The sequence below is a fragment of the Orcinus orca genome, chromosome X (genome assembly GCF_937001465.1).
Source record: "Orcinus orca chromosome X, mOrcOrc1.1, whole genome shotgun sequence".
NCBI lineage: Eukaryota > Metazoa > Chordata > Mammalia > Artiodactyla > Delphinidae > Orcinus > Orcinus orca.
This window is the reverse complement of record NC_064580.1, coordinates 42,384,058-42,404,780: the sequence shown is the minus strand read 5'-3', so window position 1 is coordinate 42,404,780 and position 20,723 is coordinate 42,384,058. Positions and strand designations below refer to the sequence as shown.

At 37.8% G+C, this 20,723-nt stretch overlaps 1 protein-coding gene across 7 annotated transcripts in view; it reads right to left on the bottom strand.

The window, feature by feature from the left end:
- The window catches only part of JADE3 (jade family PHD finger 3), a 153,315-nt gene that overhangs the window by 28,200 nt on the left and 104,392 nt on the right, over positions 1 to 20,723 (bottom strand). For all 7 annotated transcript variants that reach the window (XM_033409700.2, XM_033409699.2, XM_049704819.1 and 4 more), the window contains 2 exons: positions 3,664 to 3,854; positions 259 to 470 (listed from right to left, as the gene is read on the bottom strand). In XM_033409700.2, coding sequence (XP_033265591.1) covers positions 259 to 470; positions 3,664 to 3,854 — 403 coding nt within the window. The remainder of the gene's footprint in view (positions 1 to 258; positions 471 to 3,663; positions 3,855 to 20,723) is intronic.

Sequence of the window (20,723 nt, the reverse complement as noted above, 5' to 3'; positions counted from 1 at the left end):
CGAACAAGGCAATCTCAATGGCATGGGCATGAAGATACACAATAAAGACCTGGGTTTAGCCCCCTGGAGTAAAGTTAATAAGTCACCTTGGGGATCATAAGAAGTATTATTTCTAAAGGAATTACTGGAGAACAGCCAGGCCAAATCCTTATTTTCACCCTTAAATGCAAGCTGCTACCCAGATATGGGTGCTGGAGATGATCACTGAACTTCAGAAAGGCTGACCGTGGGGAGGTGGCGGTCTCCACTCTCACTAACCTGATGCACACAGATGTTACACTTATCACAGAACACCATATCATTCCCTTCTTCACTGTCTGGAGACCGGCACACATCACAGATCACATCTTCATCATACTCTATGCCTAGCCCTTCCTCTGTCTCAATAGCATGGTTCATATTTTCATGGCAATGGCGTTCCAGGACTTCTACTGTCTTTTCCATAAGATTCTCATCAACTGGCCCACAACCTGCACAGAAATACAAACAATCAATCAACCCATCAGTCAGCTGTCATTCCCAAATCACCTACTGTGAGCCCGGTGCAGGGGTGGGGAGATTCTAAAGGATAAAACCATCTCTTCCCTGATCTAAAACAACCAGATTTTAAAGAATCTTTTACTAGAGCTATTCTAAAATTTACCTATCATCACATATTAGTGTTTGACACATGAAAGGAGAAATACATTTCACCATATTCTTTGTAAGTTATATATACTGACCCTTTCAATTTTCTGTCCAAATCCTAGCCAGTCTCCTCCTAAATCTGTTTCTCTCTCTCTCTCTCTCTCTCTCTTTTTTGTGGCTGCGCCATGAGGCTTGTAGGATCTCAGTTCCCTGAACAGGGATTGAACCTGGAAAGCCCGGAATCCTAACCACTAGGCAACCAGGGAACTCCCCCGAATCTGTTTTCTCTTATTCCCACTGAGGGAGGACTTTCATTGGACTTTGTAATCTTGAACACTTTATAGTATAATAAAATAATTAGAATCATATAACTATTTGGATATAAATAACAATTCATTCTTAGCAAATTAGTTCCAATGAGCACATCTAATGGTTACACAAGGAAAATTTCATACAAAAAGGTATTAAGCCATAAAAGAAAATTCTAGGTACTGTATATGTGATTATACATATGAAATATTTGTTATTTGTTTTTCAAACCTGACTTTTAGAAAATCCAATAATATTTTCTAATGACAAACTAAAATATAAAGTAAACTTATTAGCATTCATAAAGGTCTAACTGCAAATTCTGAAATTACCTTTTTTGCCTCTTGATTCCTTTTCCTTCTATACTTTTAATTTTTCTTAGCCTTCTATACATAATAACTCAACTAAAAGATTCATATGATGGCTATTGGTAACAACTAAACATTTTTCTTCTTAGGGGGACTGATGATTTTGTGAGAGCACACATATATTTATTCTAACAGCTTATAAACTCAGGAGTACTTCTCAAAGTGATCCAAAACAAATTTATCCAAATATACCACTTCATCTGCAATATAAGATCCTAAGGAACTTTGGAATTCCACATAAACTACCTTTTCAATGCTGTTGCTACTTATGAAACCAAAAACTACTCAGGTAGTATGTTTAATTTTTCCAGCCAAGACAAATTACACTTTTTTTTCCCCTGGAGTGAAGGAGTATAGTGTCTGGTTATAAGAGCACTTGGATTCAAATTCCAACTTGACCTCACATTGGTTATATAAGCTTTGACAAGTTATTTACCCTCTTTAGGGCTTAGCTTCCTTATCTATAAAAATAAGGATAATAATACCAAACTCATTGATTTCTTGTGAGGCAGAGATGAGATCATGTTCATACATTGCTTAGTATAGTGACTGGTATGCAGTAAGCACTCAACTTTTAGAATTCCTTAATCTGAATAAAAAACATGCTTAAGATAATATTGTTTTTGAAAGTTTATTTTAAGCTCTTAGAACCTTACTACAATATCATTCACTCTAAAGGAATGCTGGAGATAAGGTAATCATCTTTTTAAAACTCATCCAAGCCTAAATGCAATGTGGTATCCTGGACGGGATCCTGGAACAGAAAAAGGTCATTAGTGGAAAAACTGGTGAAATTCCAATAAAGTCTGGAACTTAGCTAATAGTACTGTACCTGTGCTGTTTTCTTAGCTTTGACAGATGTATCATGGTAAAGTGAGATGTTAACATTAGACGAAACAAACTGCGTGAGGCGTATATGGTAACTATATTAAAACTGCAACTTTTCTTGAAAGCTAAAACTATTTCAAAAATTTTTTTGAAAGCTTATTTTAAAAAAACTCATCCAAAGGGAATTAACTGCAAAATACCAAAGGGACTTTGTTATAAGGCAGTGTCATGTTGAAGGCAGCACTGTAATGACTATAGTGTATATGGATGTTGTATGGTTCATAAACACAACTGTACATTGAGCCATCGATCCACTTGATTATGCCCTCATACTCTCATTTTCCCTTTCTGTCAGTCTTTTATTCCCTTCTCTTTGTGGTTCCGACCCTAAATTTTTTTGACCCCTCTCCTTCCTCTTAGAAGGCAGAACAAGAGAAGACATAAAACAAAATGTTTTAAAAAGCAAGGAGTTAGTATTGGTTACTGGCAGAGTAACTATCACCACCATGCCAAACTGGATTTAGTATAATTTTAATTTTGTATTCACATGCATTCAGATACCAACCTCAAAAGAAAGAAAGAAAAAAAAGGGAAGAAAAGGAAAACCACTGATCCTTGTTGTACTAACAATGAACAAATGTGATTCAAACAAAAACAAAATCAAATGTATCCTTTACCATATCTCATACAGAGAGTTAAAAACCACCCAGTTTCACAGGACCACTTGGACCTAAACACTGTTTAGACTGAAAACAGGTCAGAAAGAACTGTGTGTAAGTATAAGGTGAGTTTCCTTTCAGCCTAGGATTTCTGAGCATTGCCGGTATGGTACTGTATGGCACACGTTTACTTTAAAATTACTACTATGTTTACTACGAGGTTTTTTATTTGCTTGTTTTTGCTTCATTCTATTCTATTTTTTGAGAGTAGCATGACAACTCTAGAACTCACTGTAGGTAGCTAAGAACTGCTTTGGGGATGTTTTGCCCTAGGCCTGCCATTCTTCTTCCAGGCAGCAAAATACAAGTCCTACATTAAGGCATCCTGGTCACATCAACCTGTCAGTTGCAGTGGTGCTGCCTAATGCTAAAGTTGCAGTTTCTCTCCATCAGGTGGAGATGTCAGAGGTGCCACTACCCTTGGCCCTGCTCACTGATCATGGTACTTTTCAGGGCCGAACGAGCAACCAGTCTCAGAATCCTTCTCAACCAGAAGTCCAATCAGCCATGACCAATCTCACACTCAGAACTGGGAAATGGCCTTGTGAAACCTACATGCCATCCCTGATCTGTGATATTCACCATGAACAGGGAAAGACAAGGTCAGATTTAAATGTTACTGCTCTACTTCAATATATTTATGCATTTCAGGAAATGCCTCATTAAGATTAAGATTAAAGAGAAAAATAAATGAAGAGTCCAGAAAAGAAAGGAAGCCACAAAATGAAAGCAAGTTAAAATGGTCCTGACACCTTTTTTAAAAAATCACAAATCAAGTCAAGGAACAAGTTACTTGTGAGGAAACAACTTACCCATTTCTGCGAGGTCTTCATTGAGTTCCTGGAGCCAGAAGATGTCCATGTCATCTAGGTCATAGCGGCACACAGATGCCGCCAGCTCCATGATGTTGATGTAGCCAGGCTCTGCAGTCTCTGGGCTGGAGCAGTGGATGTACTTCCGGGGTCGGATAAATAGGACCTCCTTTACCTTGTCGGCTACAATCCTAGAAAAGCAAAAGAAAGACACTGATAACAATCAACAAATGACAGATTCCAGGCACTGACTGGATGGGCCCAACAGCACTCAGGCCATACAGTGGAGCTGAATGTTCTCCCTTCCCACCCTGGGGAAATCCCCTGCTCCGCCAAATGAGAGGCATGACAGATCCCTTTCTAGAAAGTAAATGGTTGTACAAATCCAGCTTTGTTATTTGCTGTGAATACTCTGACTGCTAATAAAATGTTTCATTTACGCTTTTGGCTCCTAGGCCCTTACTTCCATTCCTTCTAATAAAATATTGCATTGTGCATTCTTGGTGCAATGGCCACCACATTTATTTAGAAGGGGAACCAGAAGAAGGGGTGATACCTGTACAAAGGCACAGCCGGATTACATACCAAAGATATAGTTTAGCTAAACTCATGATTTTCTACCATGGAGGCCATACTGGATGGTGGTAAAGAGTATAGGCTATAGACTCACACAAACCAGTCTTTTACTGCCACTCACTTGCATGGTGATCTTGGGCAATTACTTAATGTCTACAAAGTTCAGTTTTCTCAGCTAAAAAGGATGATAATCATAAATTATGATATAATAGTATTAAACTTATAGGGTTATTATGATGATTATATGAAATAAAATACATAAAGTGCTTAGTAAAGTGTATAGTAAAAAACAGATGATCAATAATGCCAGTGTCGGGCTTCCCTGGTGGCACGGTGGTTGAGAGTCCACCTGCTGATGCAGGGGACACGGGTTCATGCCCCAGTCCGGGAAGATCCCACATGCCGCGGAGCGGCTGGGCCCGTGAGCCATGGCCGCTGAGCCTGCGCGTCCGGAGCCTGTGCTCCACAATGGGAGAGGCCACAACAGTGAGAGGCCCGCGTACAGCAAAAAAAAAAAAAAAAAAAAAAAAAAAAAGCCAGTGTTATTTTTATATCTCTTATTATTTTTACTATTTAGGTAGATGAGTTAAAGCCAAGAGGCCATGGATTTATACAAACTTAAGCCATTTCCCAACCATAAATGATAGTGACTATAAGTCTGAGTCAGGAAAACACAATGGGATGAAAGATTCCCATTCTTCCACCAAATTATCTAGCAGGCCTGAGCAAACCCATTATTTTCCCAAACCCCTCCTGACACTTAAGAGCCCAAGGCAAGGAAACCAAGCAAGGGAAGAAACAGAAATTTCTCATACCAATGACTCGTTCTACAATGAATGTTCTAGATAGTACATGAAGCATCAGAAAATGTAACCAAGACGAAATCTGAATTATTAGTCCCTGGAAATTTTGAAGAACAGGGTAGGCCATCTAAAAAAGAGAGAAAGGGGGTAATCCGAGAGGAAATCAAAAAATACCTAGAAACAAATGACAATGAAAACACGACAACCCAAAACCTATGGGATGCAGCAAAAGCAGTGCTAAGACGGAAGTTTACAGCAATACAATTCTACCTCAAGAAACAAGAAACATCTCAAATAAACAACCTAACCTTACACCTAAAGAAATGAGAGAAAGAAGAACAAAACTTCCCCAAAGTTAGCAGAAGGAAAGAAATCATAAAGATCAGATCAGAAATAAATGAAAAAGAAATGAAGGAAACAATACCTAAGATCAATAAAACTAAAAGCTGGTTCTTTGAGAAGATAAACAAAATTGATAAACCATTAGCCAGACTCATCAAGAAAAAAGGGAAAGGACTCAAATCAGTAGAATTAGAAATGAAAAGGGAGAAGTAACAACTGACACTGCAGAAATACAAGGATCATGACAGATTACTACAAGCAACTCTATGCCAATAAAATGGACAACCTGGAAGAAATGCACACATTCTTAGAAAAGCACAACCTGTCAAGACTGAACCAGGAAGAAATATAAAATATAAACAGACCGATCACAAGCACTGAAACTGAGACTGCGATTAAAAATCTTCCAACAAACAAAAGCCCAGGACCAGATGGCTTCACAGGTGAATTCTGGCAAACATTTAGAGAAGAGCGAACACCTATCCTTCTCAAACTCTTCCAAAATATAGCAGCAGGAGGAACACTCCCAAACTCATTCTACGAGGCTACCATCACCCTGATACCTAAACCAGACAAAGACATCATAAAGAAAGAAAACTACAGGCCAATATCACTGATGAACAGAGATGCAAAAATCCTCAACAAAATACTAGAAAACAGAATCCAACAGCACATTAAAAGGATCATATACCATGATCAAGTGGGGTTTATCCCAGGAATGCAAGGATTCTTTAATATATGCAAATCAATCAATGTGATACACCATATTAAGAAATTGAAGGATAAAAACCATATGATCACCTCAACAGATGCAGAAAAAGCTTTCAACAAATTTCAACACCGATTTATGATAAAAACCCTGCAGAAAGTAGGCATAGAGGGAACTTTCCTCAACATAATAAAGGCCATATATGACAAACCCACAGCCAACATCGTCCTCAATGGTGAAAAACTGAAACCATTTCCACTAAGATCAGGAACAAGACAAGGTTGCCCACTCTCACCACTATTATTCAACATAGTTTTGCAAGTTTTAGCCACAGCCATCAGAGAAGAAAAAGAAATAAAAGGAATCCAAATCAGAAAAGAAGTAAAGCTGTCACTGTTTGCAGATGACATGATGCTAAACATAGAGAACACTAAAGACTCTACCAGAAAACTACTAGAGCTAATCAATGAATGTGATAAAGTTGCAGGATACAAAATTAATGCACAGAAATCTCTCACATTCCTATACACTAATGTTGAAAAATCTGAAAAAAGAAATTAAGGAAACACTCCCATTTACCACTGCAACAAAAAGAATAAAAAACCTAGGAATAAACCTACCTAAGGAGACAAAAGACCTGTATGCCGAAAACTATAAGACATGGATGAAAGAAATTAAAGATGATACAAATAGATGGAGAGATATACCATGTTCTTGGATTGGAAGAATCAACATTGTGAAAATGACTATACCACCCAAAGCAGTCTACAGATTCAATGCAATCCCTATCAAACTACCACTGGCATTTTTCACAGAACTAGAACAAAAAATTTCACAATTGTGTATGGAAACACAAAAGACCCCAAACAGCCAAAGCAATCTTGAGATAGAAAAACAGAGCTGGAGGGATCAGGCTGCCAGACTTCAGACTATACTACAAAGCTACAGTAATCAAGACAGTATGGTACTGGCACAAAAACAGACATATAGATCAATGGAACAGTATAGAAAGCCCAGAGATACACCCACGCATCTATGGTCACCTTATCTTTGATAAAGGAGGCAAAAATATACAGTGGAGAAAAGACAGCCTCTTCAATAAGTGGTGCTGGGAAAACGGGACAGCTACAGGTAAAAGAATGAAATTAGAACACTCCCTAATACCATACACAAAAATAAACTCAAAATGGATTAAAGACCTAAATGTAAGGCCAGACACTATCAAACTCTTAGAGGAAAACATAGGCAGAACACTCTATGACATAAATCACAGCAAGATCCTTTTTGACCCACCTCCTAGAGAAATGGAAATAAAAGCAAAAATAAACAAATGGGACCTAATGAAACTTCAAAAAATTTGCACAGCAAAGGAAACCATAAACAGGACAAAAAGACAACCCTCAGAATTGGAGAAAATATTTGCAAATGAAGCAACTGACAAAGGATTAATCTCCAAAATATACAAGCAGCTCATGCAGCTCAATATCAAAAAAAACAAACAAGCCAATCCAAAAATGGGCAGAAGACCTAACTAGACATTTCTCCAGAAAAGATATACAGATTGCCAACAAACACATGAAAGAATGCTCAACATCACTAATCATTAGAGAAATGCAAATCAAAACTACAATGAGATATCATCTCACACTGGTCAGAATGGCCATCATCAAAAAGTCTACAAACAATAAATGCTGGAGAGGGTGTGAAGAAAAGGGAACCCTCTTGCACTGTTGGTGGGAATGTAAATGGATACAGCCATTATGGAGAACTGTATGGAGGTTCCTTAAAAACTAGAACTGCCATATGACCCAGCAATCCCACTACTGGGCATATAACCTGAGAAAAACATAATTCATAAAGAGTCATGTACCACAATGTTCATTGCAGCTCTATTTACAATAGCCAACACATGGAAGCAACCTAAGTGTCCATCGACAGATGAATGGATAAAGAAGATGTGGCACATATATACAATGGAATATTACTCAGCCATGAAAAGAAACGAAATTGAGTTATTCGTAGTGAGGTGGATGGACCTAGAGTCTGTCATACAGAGTGAAGTAAGTCATAAAGAGAAAAACAAATACCATATGCTAACACATATATATGGAACCTAAAAAAAGAAAAAGAAAGAAAAAAGATTCTGAAGAACCTAGGGGCAGGACAGGAATAAAGATGCAGACGTAGAAAATGGACGTGAGGACGTGGGGAGGGGGAAGGGTAAGCTGGGATGAAGTGAGAGAGTGGCATAGACTTACGTATACTACCAAATGTAAAACAGATAGCTAGTGGGAAGCAGCCGTATAGCACAGGGAGATCAGCTCAGTGCTTTGTGACCCCCTAGAGGGGTGGGATAGGGAGGGTGGGAGGGAGATTCAAGAGGGAGGAGATATGGGGATATATGTATTTGTATAGCTGATTCACTTTGTTATAAAACAGAAACTAACACACCATTGTAAAGCAATTATACTCCAATAAAGATGTTAAAAAATTATAATAAAAAAGAGAAAGGGACTTCCCTGGTGGCGCAGTGGTTAAGAATCCACCTGCCAATGCAGGGGACACGGGTTCGAGCCCTGGTCTGGGAAGATCCCACATGCCGTGGAGCAACTAAGCCCGTGCGCCACATCTACTGTGCCTGCCTCTAGAGCCTGTGAGCCACAACTACTGATTCCGTATGCCACAGCTACTGAAGCCCGCGCGCCTAGAACCTGTGGTCCGCAACAAAGAGAAGCCACCACAATGAGAAGTCCGCGCACCACAATGAAGAGTCGCTCTAGCTCTCTGCAACTAGAGAAAGCCCACGCGCAGCAGTGAAGACCCAACGCAGCCAAAAATAAATAAATAAATAAATAAATAAAAAAGAAAAAAGAAAGAAATAGATATATGTGTCATCATAAAATGATGAAAATTGTTTCTCTGGAAGGCTTCTGGAGCTTCTAGAGTTACTATGTATGTACAAGGATTCATAAACATAAATGTATTCATAAGAATACACATAAATATATACAGAGGCATAGTCCACCCTGTAATTTTAGATTGAATATTTCCTCCTAAGCATTCTTCCAAAAGTTTATGATTCCAAATAATGCATGTGGAATAAAGTTAATAACTACACACATTTGCATATTTTAATTTTTCTACCATATGGAGTTTTAAAAAGCCAACAACAAGAAAGTATTTGAGGAAAAAAGTGGAACTCTAAATATTAATTGAAGCTAAAAATTTGGGAGCTGCTATCAGAGGCCTGCTTCCAACTGAAATGAACCCAACCGAAAAGGACAAGACATGCATATGAATTCTCCAGAGACTATGAGATTAAATATGCTGCACTTTTTGGTGCATGGCTTATGAGGTAATTATAGAATATCTAAGTTTTTTCAAGATTTATCTTTTTCTAAAAGGAAGAATATTTTGCTTAATTATTCATCTTAATTGCCTCAAATTCTACATGGAACAAGGCAGACTATAAATGTTCTTGATTTAAACTAATATGTTTATTAAGCTTCTGGAAGAAAACAAAGGGGAATATCTTTATAACCTTGGGATAGACAAAGATTTTTTAAATAAGACACAAAAGCCATAACCTCCAAGACTGAAAAACGTGTTTATCAACAATGTATAATAAACTTTCACAAATCAATTAGAAAACAACAGAGAAGTCAATTAAAAACTGGGCAAAAAACCTGAATAGACACTTCACAAATAAGGCTATCCAGATGGCGGTTCTCGACCTCATGAGTTAACATGGAAATGCAAACTGAAATCATAATCACCATTACCTGCCAGAATGGCTAAACTTGAAAAGACTGATCAAAAATTGAAGATACTAAGTGCTTGTAAAGAAATGGAGCAAATCGACCACTGCTGCTGGGAGTGTGAATTGGTACAATCATTTTGGCAAACTATTTGGCAGCAGATATTATGGCTGAACATGTGCATACCTTATGACCTAGCAAAGCCACTCCTAGGAATATACTTAACAAAAAAGTACACATATGTATCCTAAAAGATGTATAAAAATGTCCATATTAGCATTTTTCATAATAGCTGAGAACTGAAAGCAACCCAAATATCTATCAAAAGCAGAATGGATAAATAAAATGTGGTATATCACACAATGGAATATGACACAGAAGTGAAACTTAATGAAATGCTCCATGCAATAGCATGGATGAATCTCACAACCATAATGATGAACAAAACAATCCAGTCTCAGTATGAAGGTTAAAAACTGGCAAAACTGGCACCTATGGTGAAGGAAGTCAGTGGGGAGGAGCAGAAGGAGGGCTTCTGGGGTGCTGGTAATGTTCTCTTTCTTGATCTGGGTGCCAGTTAAGCAAGTGTATTTAATTCATGAAAACTGAGTTATACATTAGTTATCTTTCTGTGTGTATATTATATTTCAATGCAAAATTTATAACAATGATGATGTTATCTCACTCATCTTTCATATGTATCTTGAACTAAAGGTCTGAATCTAAGGACTGAGCCTATGACAATAAAAAAAATTATAGGCCGAAACAGTAATACCAAAGGCAAGGAAATGCATGGGTAAAAGGTGGTTAATACACACTCACAAGGAGAAATTCTTATAACGATAGAGGGAAGGTCTATGAGAATAAATGAAAAAATATTACTTTGGGGTTTTGTAAAATGCAGCTTTAACATCTTCAAGTACACATAACATTGCTATAGCTGGACGAAATCCCAGGATCATCCCTCAGTGATTTTCTTCTCTAGCCACTATACACTTGGTAGAGGGACACTCTTTGAATTGTCACCAGACCACTGAACAAATCAGCAAAAGCTCACAAGCCTAGAGATATGAGCAATTTTGTTAGAGTAATGTAGTAAGTGCAGTTTTCAATTTGGATGCTTGAGTGTAAACGAATGCTGTAGTAACTTTCTGGATGACTGATTTTGGTGAAAGGACCCACAACCACACCTGCTTAGCCTCATAGAAAGAAAGCCTATCCACCTGCTCCTCAGGGTAGGTCAGCTACCTCTAGCCCATGTGAACACTCCTGTTGACACTGAGGAGGCAAAAAAAAGAAGCTGCAACCACTCTAAGCCGACCTACAGCCTCTTCCAGTGTCTTATGCACAGTGAGTCCTCAGTGTGTCTTCAGTTGATCTAAATATTTAACAGGTAGAGACTATGCTTCATTTCCTAATGAGTGGATCAGAATCATCTGTGAATAGCACAGAAATTGCACAAATACCACAACATCATGGATTTTTTTTAAAGGCTTGAAATAAGTGCCTTAAAAGCTAACTAAACAGGAGGCCCTTATAATAAAATCTCTAGGAGTAGTTTCCCAAGATGCCCCTTGTTAATCTTGCCACTCTGCTTCTCTACAAGACTCCATGCTTCATTTATGAAACAAAAGACAATTACAACCTCTGTGACAGATGGTATTTTAAAAATTCCACACGCTCTTCTACAATGTGACTCTCCCACTGCCCCATCAAGTGGTGAAGTCTATTTCTCCTCCTTTTGAATCAGGAAGGGCATGTGACTGTTTCCACCAATAGGATACAGCAGAAGTGACGCTATGAGAATTGCAAGGCTGAGTCATAAAAGGGAAAACAGCTTCATCTTTTTGCTGGAACATGTGCATGTGGACCCCTGTGTCTGAGGCCTGTAGAGAGTCTGCCTATGCTGAGGTTGTCATGCTATGAGGAAGCCAAACCAAATGGAGAGGCCATGTGCAATCTTTATGTCATCCCAGCCCAGGTGGCAGACACGTTAGTGAAAGCCTTTAGATGATTCCAGCCCCCAGCCGCTGAGTCACCCCCAAACTTCCAAGTCTTCCCAGATGAGGCCCTAGACATAGTAGAACAGAGACTAGCCATCCCCACTGTGCCCTGTCTGAATTCCTGACCCACAGAACCTATAAGTATAAAAACATGGTTGCTTGGTGCTAAGTTTGGGGGCAACAGTAACTGGAAAAACAATTTATACAGCAATAGTAACTGGAAAAGCTACCAAAAGACTGCTTTAAACTTTAAATAAGATAAATGTGTGTATAAAAGTGCTCTTTATTGATTCTCATAATTGAAAGCAAAATGGTAGACTGCTGCTGCCTAAAATGGAATGGGAAAGGAGGTGTGTGAAGAGTGGGGCAAGGAGAGTGGGGGAGGTGAGAGAAGCATGATGATAAAATATAGCAGTGGGAGGCAGGCTTGTGCTCCCATTTATCATTAGGGGCCATTCTTCCTTTGACTTACTATATGAAATCTGATATATTTTGAAAAGTAGAACCAAGGGGATCTCCTTTGATACTGAATATGGGGTATGAGGCAATGAAGAATCAAAGATGACTCTAGGAATTTTGGCCTGAAAGACTGAACAGGAAGAATGAATCTGCTATTAGTTAAACGTAGAAAATTACAGGTGGAACTAGTTTGGGAAGAACATCACTAGTTCAGTTTGGGACACTTTAAGTCTGAGATGTCTATTGGACATCCAAGTGGAAACATTGCATTGGTGGTTAAATATTTGAGTCGGGAGTTTAGTGAAGACAGTACTGCTCTCCATAACCCAGTTAGTCCAACATTTATATTCCAAGGAGAACTAGGCCTCTCTGGATACCTAATCATCCTCTCTTCCAGTATCACTAATGACTCAGAAGTATATGATAATATATTGTTAAGTGAGAAAAGCAAGTTACAGAATGTTCCCATTTATTTGTACATACATATGTACATGTTGTATAAGCATATATATTATACAGTTAATATTTGTATTCTGATTATTTTTGTTTTTACAGTAAGTCAATAATTCATCTACAATTTAAAAATCATATACACATACATGATAAATATAACATTAACCACTTATGTGTAATATAACTTATAATGCATGCTTCCTTTTAACCAAACATGAAGCGTTGCTTTCCTTCCATTGGAACCTTACTGTGAAAGAAACTGATTTAAATATACAAATGAACACAAAATGAAACAAAACAAAAACTATCTGAAACTTGTTTATCATTGATGAGCATCAAAATCATCCACGGTCTACCTAAAAAACATGAAATGGGGTTAACATCATCTTTATTTGTTGAACTTACTTCAAAAAATTCCTTGTGGTAATGAAAAGGCTTACTTAAAAAGCTGTAACTTACAGTGCAAGTTGGCTCCATTTCAGAATTCTCTGTACCCCTCCCCTCAATCACCACGTATATGCACTACACTACCCTAAACTAAGGGACAAGAGAATAGCAGAAAGGATAATGGAACAGAGAGGAAAACCTAACCTGAAAGCTGGAACAAAAACCCTAAAAGGATTTGCTCCACCTACTCTGTTGTATCTTTCTTCACCCCTTTTCAGTTTTAGCACCCAAGAATCAGGTCAATTAATTTATATACATCCAAAATTACTTCTGTAAGTTCATTAGGAAATAAAATTCTAAAGCATTTTGACAATCTTGTGAATTAGGTAATAAATAAAAAGCAAGTGCTTAGTTTTACTAGTATTTAAGTTTCTCTAGCTGAATGATTAATCTGTCTGTAGTCAATAAGACAAGTAACTCAAATACAAACATTACAAATATTACTATTGTGATGGATTGAAGATAGTCATAAATCCTTTGATAGTCCTTCTGTTGAGAGGTAGGGTCTATTTCCCTCCCCTTCAGTCTGGGAGCTCTCTGCAACTGCTCTAATAAAATATGGTGGAAGTAATACTGTGACATTTTCTGAGCGCAGGCCTTAAGACTGGCACCTTCCACTTCTTTTTTTTTTTTTAACCAAAATTATAATTATTATAATTGCGGGATTATCACACATAAATTCATTTATATTTACTGTAGAAGAAACTGCACATTTTCAAGACTGCTTTGAATTCAGCTAAATTTGGTAACAAAATGTTGTTACCTAAAATGAGTGTCAATATTCCTTTGATCTCAACTACAGAGTCAAGTAATCCCCTAGGGAAAACAGACTGAAGTTCAATGCTTACACATAAAAAATTCAGGGGATTTGGGCTTTGAAGAGTATGAGGTTTTTGTTGTCTTGACTAGTGCTTCTAGATTTTTAGTAAGACTTTTCCATTCTCTACTTTCTCTTTATGTTTGATATACAATCTAATGCTTGTGAGTATTTTCAAAGCTTTGGTAGTTTTAAATTTCTTGTAAATCTGATAATCAAACTTCATTTACATTGATTTCTTAGAAAAAAAATTCTATCCAGGTTCAAGCACAACAGTAAAAATGAGCTAGTAACAGTCTTTTTTGCCATAATATTGGACTTTGCATATTATTTTAAAATTATATAGCTTCCAAAAAGAATGGCACCCTTATTCCCTCCTTTGCTCCCAAAAGAAGTTAGCTAAACATCTAGATTTTCATAAATTGCAAAAAATGAGGCACAGAAGCTAATTATGCTTAAAAAACAGTATGTAAATAATTTATTTGGCTTATACCAACATTTTCATATTCTGGATCTGACAGTTTTGTGTAAGCAGTAAAGTTAGTGTTGTCTCCTCCTGATGAATGTAGAATTAAAAAAAATTTTTTTTAATGTCATTTATTTAAAAAAATGTCATCTATTAAGTAGACTAAAAATGAGAGGTAGGGTGGGAAGGAAAAGCAGGAGTTGAGGACACAAGTGTCTAGGCTGACTCTCAGTTTCCTTTTTGATAATTTTTAAAAAACACGGAATTCCTTCTCTACTTTGTGTTGCCTGAGAACCACTATGGTTTGGTAAAGTCTATAACAGTAATTACATTTAATCACCATGAGTACATTTGTTTTAAGCCTATAAATACTATGTTAGTAACACTAAACTATCTCCATTGGCTTATTTGTAAAAAGAAAAATATATATTTATATTCTTACAAGGTTAACACTGAGGGCTGAGGAAAGGGAATGAGAAGCAGTGTTTAATCACAGTTTCTCTGGACTCAATAACCAGACTGGGGTCTTGCTCAAGCCACCTGGTCAAGCAGTGTCTGAGGAAGAGTCATAGGAGGCAGAGATGATGAAATGGCCACTGCTGGAGTGGCACCTTCCACTTCTCATCGCTTAGAAAACTCACTCTTGGAGCCCAGAGCTGCCAGGTAAGAAGTCAGAGTATCCTGACCACGTGGATAGGTCCTAAGACTAAATGGGAATCTGGGTAGTACAGATCATAGCATCAACTACAGGGTTACAGTGGTGAATAAAAGCAGTAAGGTTCTGGGACTTACCTGGTGGCACAGCAGTTAAGACTCTGAGCTCCCAATGCAAGGGGCCTGGGCTCGATTCATGGTCAGGAAACTAGATCCCACATGCATGCCGCAAGTAAGAGTTCACATGCCACAACTAAGGAGCCACTGAGCTGCAACTAAAGGAGCCTGAAAGCCGCAACTAAGGAGCCCAACTGTCACAACTAAGGAGCCAACATGCCGCAACCAAGGAGCCCACCTGCCAGAACTAAGACCAGGCGCAACCAAAATAAATTAATAAATCAATAATCAGTAAGGTTCCTCTGAGACTGAACCAGGAAGAAAGAGAAAATATAAACAGACCAATCACAAGCACTGAAATTGAGACTGTGATTAAAAATCTTCCAACAAACAAAAGCCCAGGACCAGATGGATTCACAGGCGAATTCTATCAAACATTTAGAGAAGACCTAACACCTATCCTTCTCAAATTCTTCCAAAATATAGCAGAGGGAGGAACACTCCCAAACTCATTCTACGAGGCCACCATCACCCTGATACTAAAACCAGACAAAGATGTCACAAAGAAAAAAAACTACAGGCCAATATCACTGATGAACAGAGATGCAAAAATCCTCAACAAAATACTAGAAAACAGAATCCAACAGCACATTAAAAGGATCATATATCATGGTCAAGTGGGGTTTATCCCAGGAATGCAAGGATTCTTCAATATACGCAAATCAATCAATGTGATACACCATATTAACAAATCAAAGGGTAAAAACCACATGATCACCTCAACAGATGCAGAAAAAGCTTTTGACAAAATTCAACACCCATTTATGATAAAAACCCTCCAGAAAGTAGGCATAGAGGGAGCTTTCATCAACATAATAAAGGCAGTATATGATAAATCCACAGCCAACATCATCCTCGATGGTGAAAAACTGAAACCATTTCCACTAAGATCAGGAACAAGACAAGGTTGCCCACTCTCACCACTATTATTCAACATAGTTTTGGAAGTTTTAGCCACAGCAATCAGAGAAGAAAAAGAAATAAAAGGAACCCAAATCAGAAAAGAAGAAGTAAAGCTGTTACTGTTTGCAGATGACATGATACTATACATAGAGAATCCTAAAGACTCTACCAGAAAACTACTAGAGCTAATCAATGAATGTGATAAAGTTGCAGGATACAAAATTAATGCACAGAAATCTCTCACATTTCTATACACTAATGATGAAAAATCTGAGAAAGAAATTAAGGAAACACTCCCATTTACCACTGCAACAAAAAGAATAAACCTACCTAAGGAGACAAAAGACCTGTATGCAGAAAACTATAAGACACGGATGAAAGAAATTAAAGATGACACAAACAGATGGAGAGATATGCCATGTTCTTAGACTGGAAGAATCAACACTGTGAAAATGACTATACCACCCAAAGCAATCTACAGATTCAATGCAATCCCTATCAAACTACCACTGGCATTTTTCACAGAACTAGAACAAAAAATTTCACAATTTTGTATGGAAACACAAAAGACCCCGAACAGCCAAAGCAATCCTGAGAAAGAAAAACAGAGCTAGAGGAATGAGGCTCCCAGACTTCAGACTATACTACAAAGCTACAGTAATCAAGACAGTATGGTACTGGCACAAAAACAGAAATATAGATCAATGGAACAGGATAGAAAGCCCAGAGATAAACCCACGCACATATGGTCACCTTATCTTTGATAAAGGAGGCAAGAATATACAATGGAGAAAAGACAGCCTCTTTAATAAGTGGTGCTGGGAAAATGGGACAGCTACAGGTAAAAGAATGAAATTAGAACACTCCCTAATACCATACACAAAAATATACTCAAAATGGATTAAAGACCTAAATGTAAGGCCAGACACTATCAAACTCTTAGAGGAAAACATAGGCAGAACACTCTATGACATAAATCACAGCAAGATCCTTTTTGACCCACCTCCTAGAGAAATGGAAATAAAAACAAAAATAAAGTGGGACCTAATGAAACTTTAAAGCTTTTGCACAGCAAAGGAAACCATAAACAAGATGAGAAGACAACCCTCAGAATGGGAGAAAATATGCAAATGAAGCAACTGACAAAGGATTAATCTCCAAAATATACAAGCAGCTCATGCAGCTCAATATCAAAAAAACAAACAACCCAATCCAAAAATGGGCAGAACACCTAAATAGACATTTCTCCAAAGAAGATAGACAGATTGCCAACAAACACATGAAAGGATGCTCAACATCACTAATCATTAGAGAAATGAAATAAAAACTCCAGTGAGGTGTCACCTCACACCGGTCAGAATGGCCATCATCAAAACATCTACAAACAATAAATGCTGGAGAGGGTGTGGAGAAAAGGGAACCCTCTTGCACTGCTGGTGGGAATGTAATGGATACAGCCATTTGGAGAACTGTATGGAGGTTCCTTAAAAACTAGAACTGCCATATGACCCAGCAATCCCACTACTGGGCATATACCCTGAGAAAAACATAATTCATAAAGAGTCATGTACCACAATGTTCATTGCAGCTCTATTTACAATAGCCAATACATGGAAGCAACCTAAGTGTCCATCAACAGATGAATGGATAAAGAAGATGTGGCACATATATACAATGGCATATTATTCAGCCATAAAAAGAAATGAAATTGAGTTATTTGTAGTGAGGTGGATGGACCTAGAGTCTGTCATACAGAGTGAAGTAAGTCAGAAAGAGAAAAACAAATACCATATACTAACACATATATGGAATCTAAGAAAAGAAATATGGTTCTGAAGAATGTAGGGGCAGGACAGGAATAAAGACGCAGATGTAGAGAATGGACTTGAGCACACGGGAAGGGAGAAGGGTAAGCTGGGATGAAGTGAGAGAGTGGCATTGACATATATACACTACTAAATGTAAAACAGATAGCTAGTGGGAAGCAGCTGCATCGCACAGGGAAATCAGCTCGGTGCTTTGTGACCACCTAGAGGGGTGGGATAGGGAGGGTGGGAGGGAGACACAAGAGGGAGGGGGATATGGGGATATATGTATATGTATAGCTGATTCACTTTTTTATACAGCAGAGACTAACACACCAGTGTTAAAGCAATTATACTCCAATAAAAATGTTAAAAAAGAAATCAGTAAGGTTCTTCTGCTCATGTAGCTTTGAGTTCGTAATACCACTACCAAGGAGTAACACAGAAATGCTAATGTGTTCACCAAACCCTGTTTCTTTTTCCATCTAGGCACATAGCAAGACTGCATTCCCCAGTATCCTTTGCAGTTAGGTGGGCCATGTGAATGAGTTCTGGCTAATGGCGTATGTGTGGATAATCTACTTCAAAGTCTAGCCCCCCTCCAAATCTACCTGCATAACCCTCCATACTGCCTTTTCTTTTCCTGCAGACTGGATTTAGAAGTTTGGGGGTGGAAAAGGGAGTGGGAAAAGACCTGGTAGACAGAGGAGTCACTCATAAAAAGAGCCTGAGTCCCTGAATGCCTATGTCAGGCAGAGATGACTCACATCCCAAACCCACACTGGATGGAGACATGTGCAAAAAATAAAACCTTCATTGTGTTAAGATGCTGAGACTTTCGGAGATGTTTGTTATAGCAGTTGGCCTATCCTGACTAATACATACATAACGGTAAAAAATTATTTCCCAATATTTTCATGTATGTTTCCACTTAAGTAACTATTTTGTTGCATTAGATTCATTCTTAAATTTCTCTAACAGATTTATATTTTAGAATATTTTCTCCAGAGCTATCCATCAGTAGAAAATAACTAACCAATGAGGTTTTAATTTTACTAAAACTAACATGGAGGAGTCAACCCAAAATAATATATTAAAAGATTTTTGTTTTTACATTCTGATACTTTTCATATGCTATTGTGAACTGCTATAACACTCTTTATTAAAAATATTTAGCACAGGTTTCCCTGGTGGCACAGTGGTTAAGAAGCCACCTGCCAATGCAGGGGACATGAGTTTGAGCCCTGGTCCAGGAATATCCCACATGCCATGGAGCAACTAAGCCCGTGTGCCACAACTACTGAGTCTGCACTCTAGAGCCCACGAGCAACTACTACGCTCATGCGCCACAACTACTGAAGCCCATATGCCTAGAGCCCATGCTCCGCAACAAGAGAAGCCACCACAATGAGAAGCCCGCGCACCGCAATGAAGAGTAGCCCCTGATTGCCTCAACTAGAGAAAACCCGTGTGCAGCAACAAAGACCCAATGCAGCCCAAAATAAAATAAATTAAAAAAAATTTATCACAAAATCAAGGAATGTCATCATGCTTTTAATGCACACTGACAATTTTTTAAATTTGGAAGGCAGGAAGAATTTTTACAATTGAATAATTATTAGTGAACATTTATTTTTATATGAAGGTAATACACTATCGTTATTTTAAATCTAAAAGCAATCATTGCAAGGGTTTGCTATGAAACATTTACATTTGTTTAGATTTGGCAGTTATGTCAGAAGAAAATACTTTTATTTGTGGCTTTTGAGAATAAAGCTACATCTTTTAATTTCAAAAACTATCTAAGTATACTCTCAATAGTGTAAATAACCAAACTTTTACCAGGCACCTCCTTAACTTCTACAAAATTTGTAACCTATGAAAAAAACCCAACAAAGACATAAAAAAGAAACACTAACATAAAAAGTTGTAAAATTAACCAATAAAAAAGGAACATATATGGTATTTTCCCATATAGTGGGAAAAAGTAACGTATTTGGACAGAGTGAAGCATAAAGTAGAGAAATTAGCATCTCAGTTCAAAGTAGGAAAAACTTTTGAAAAGTCACCTTGGTATATTTGTGAAAAGGGACTTAAAAAGATGGAACTGGGATTTCTTGGTGATTCAAGAACTGTGTTTTCTTTCATAGCAGCCTGGTGGAACCAAGGTGGGTAAGGTTGGGATATAGTGTCCATTGCTTTCAAAACGGAAGCTGCTCAACAGATGGAGCTGGGATACATGGATATCCACAAGCAAAAGAATGAAGTTAGACCCCTAACATCTCATGCTATACACAAAAATTAACTTAAATGGATCAAAGACCCAAATGTAAGAGTTTTATAAAACTACAGAATTCTTAGGAGAAAACATAGGTATAAAACTACATGATCTTGGTTTAGGCAATGATTTCTTAGATATGACACCAAAAGGACAAGCAACCAAAAGAAAAAAAATAGATAAACTGAACTTCATCAAAATTAAAAACTTTTGTGTCTCAAAGGACACCATCAATGAAGTGAAAAGACAACCTACAGAAAGGGAGAAATGATTTGCAAATCATATATCTGATAAAAAAACCTGTATCTAGGGACCTCCCTGGTGGTCCAGTGGTTAAGACTCCACACTCCCAATGCAGGGGGCCTGGGTTTGATCCCTGGTCAGGGAACTAGATCCCACATGCTGCCACT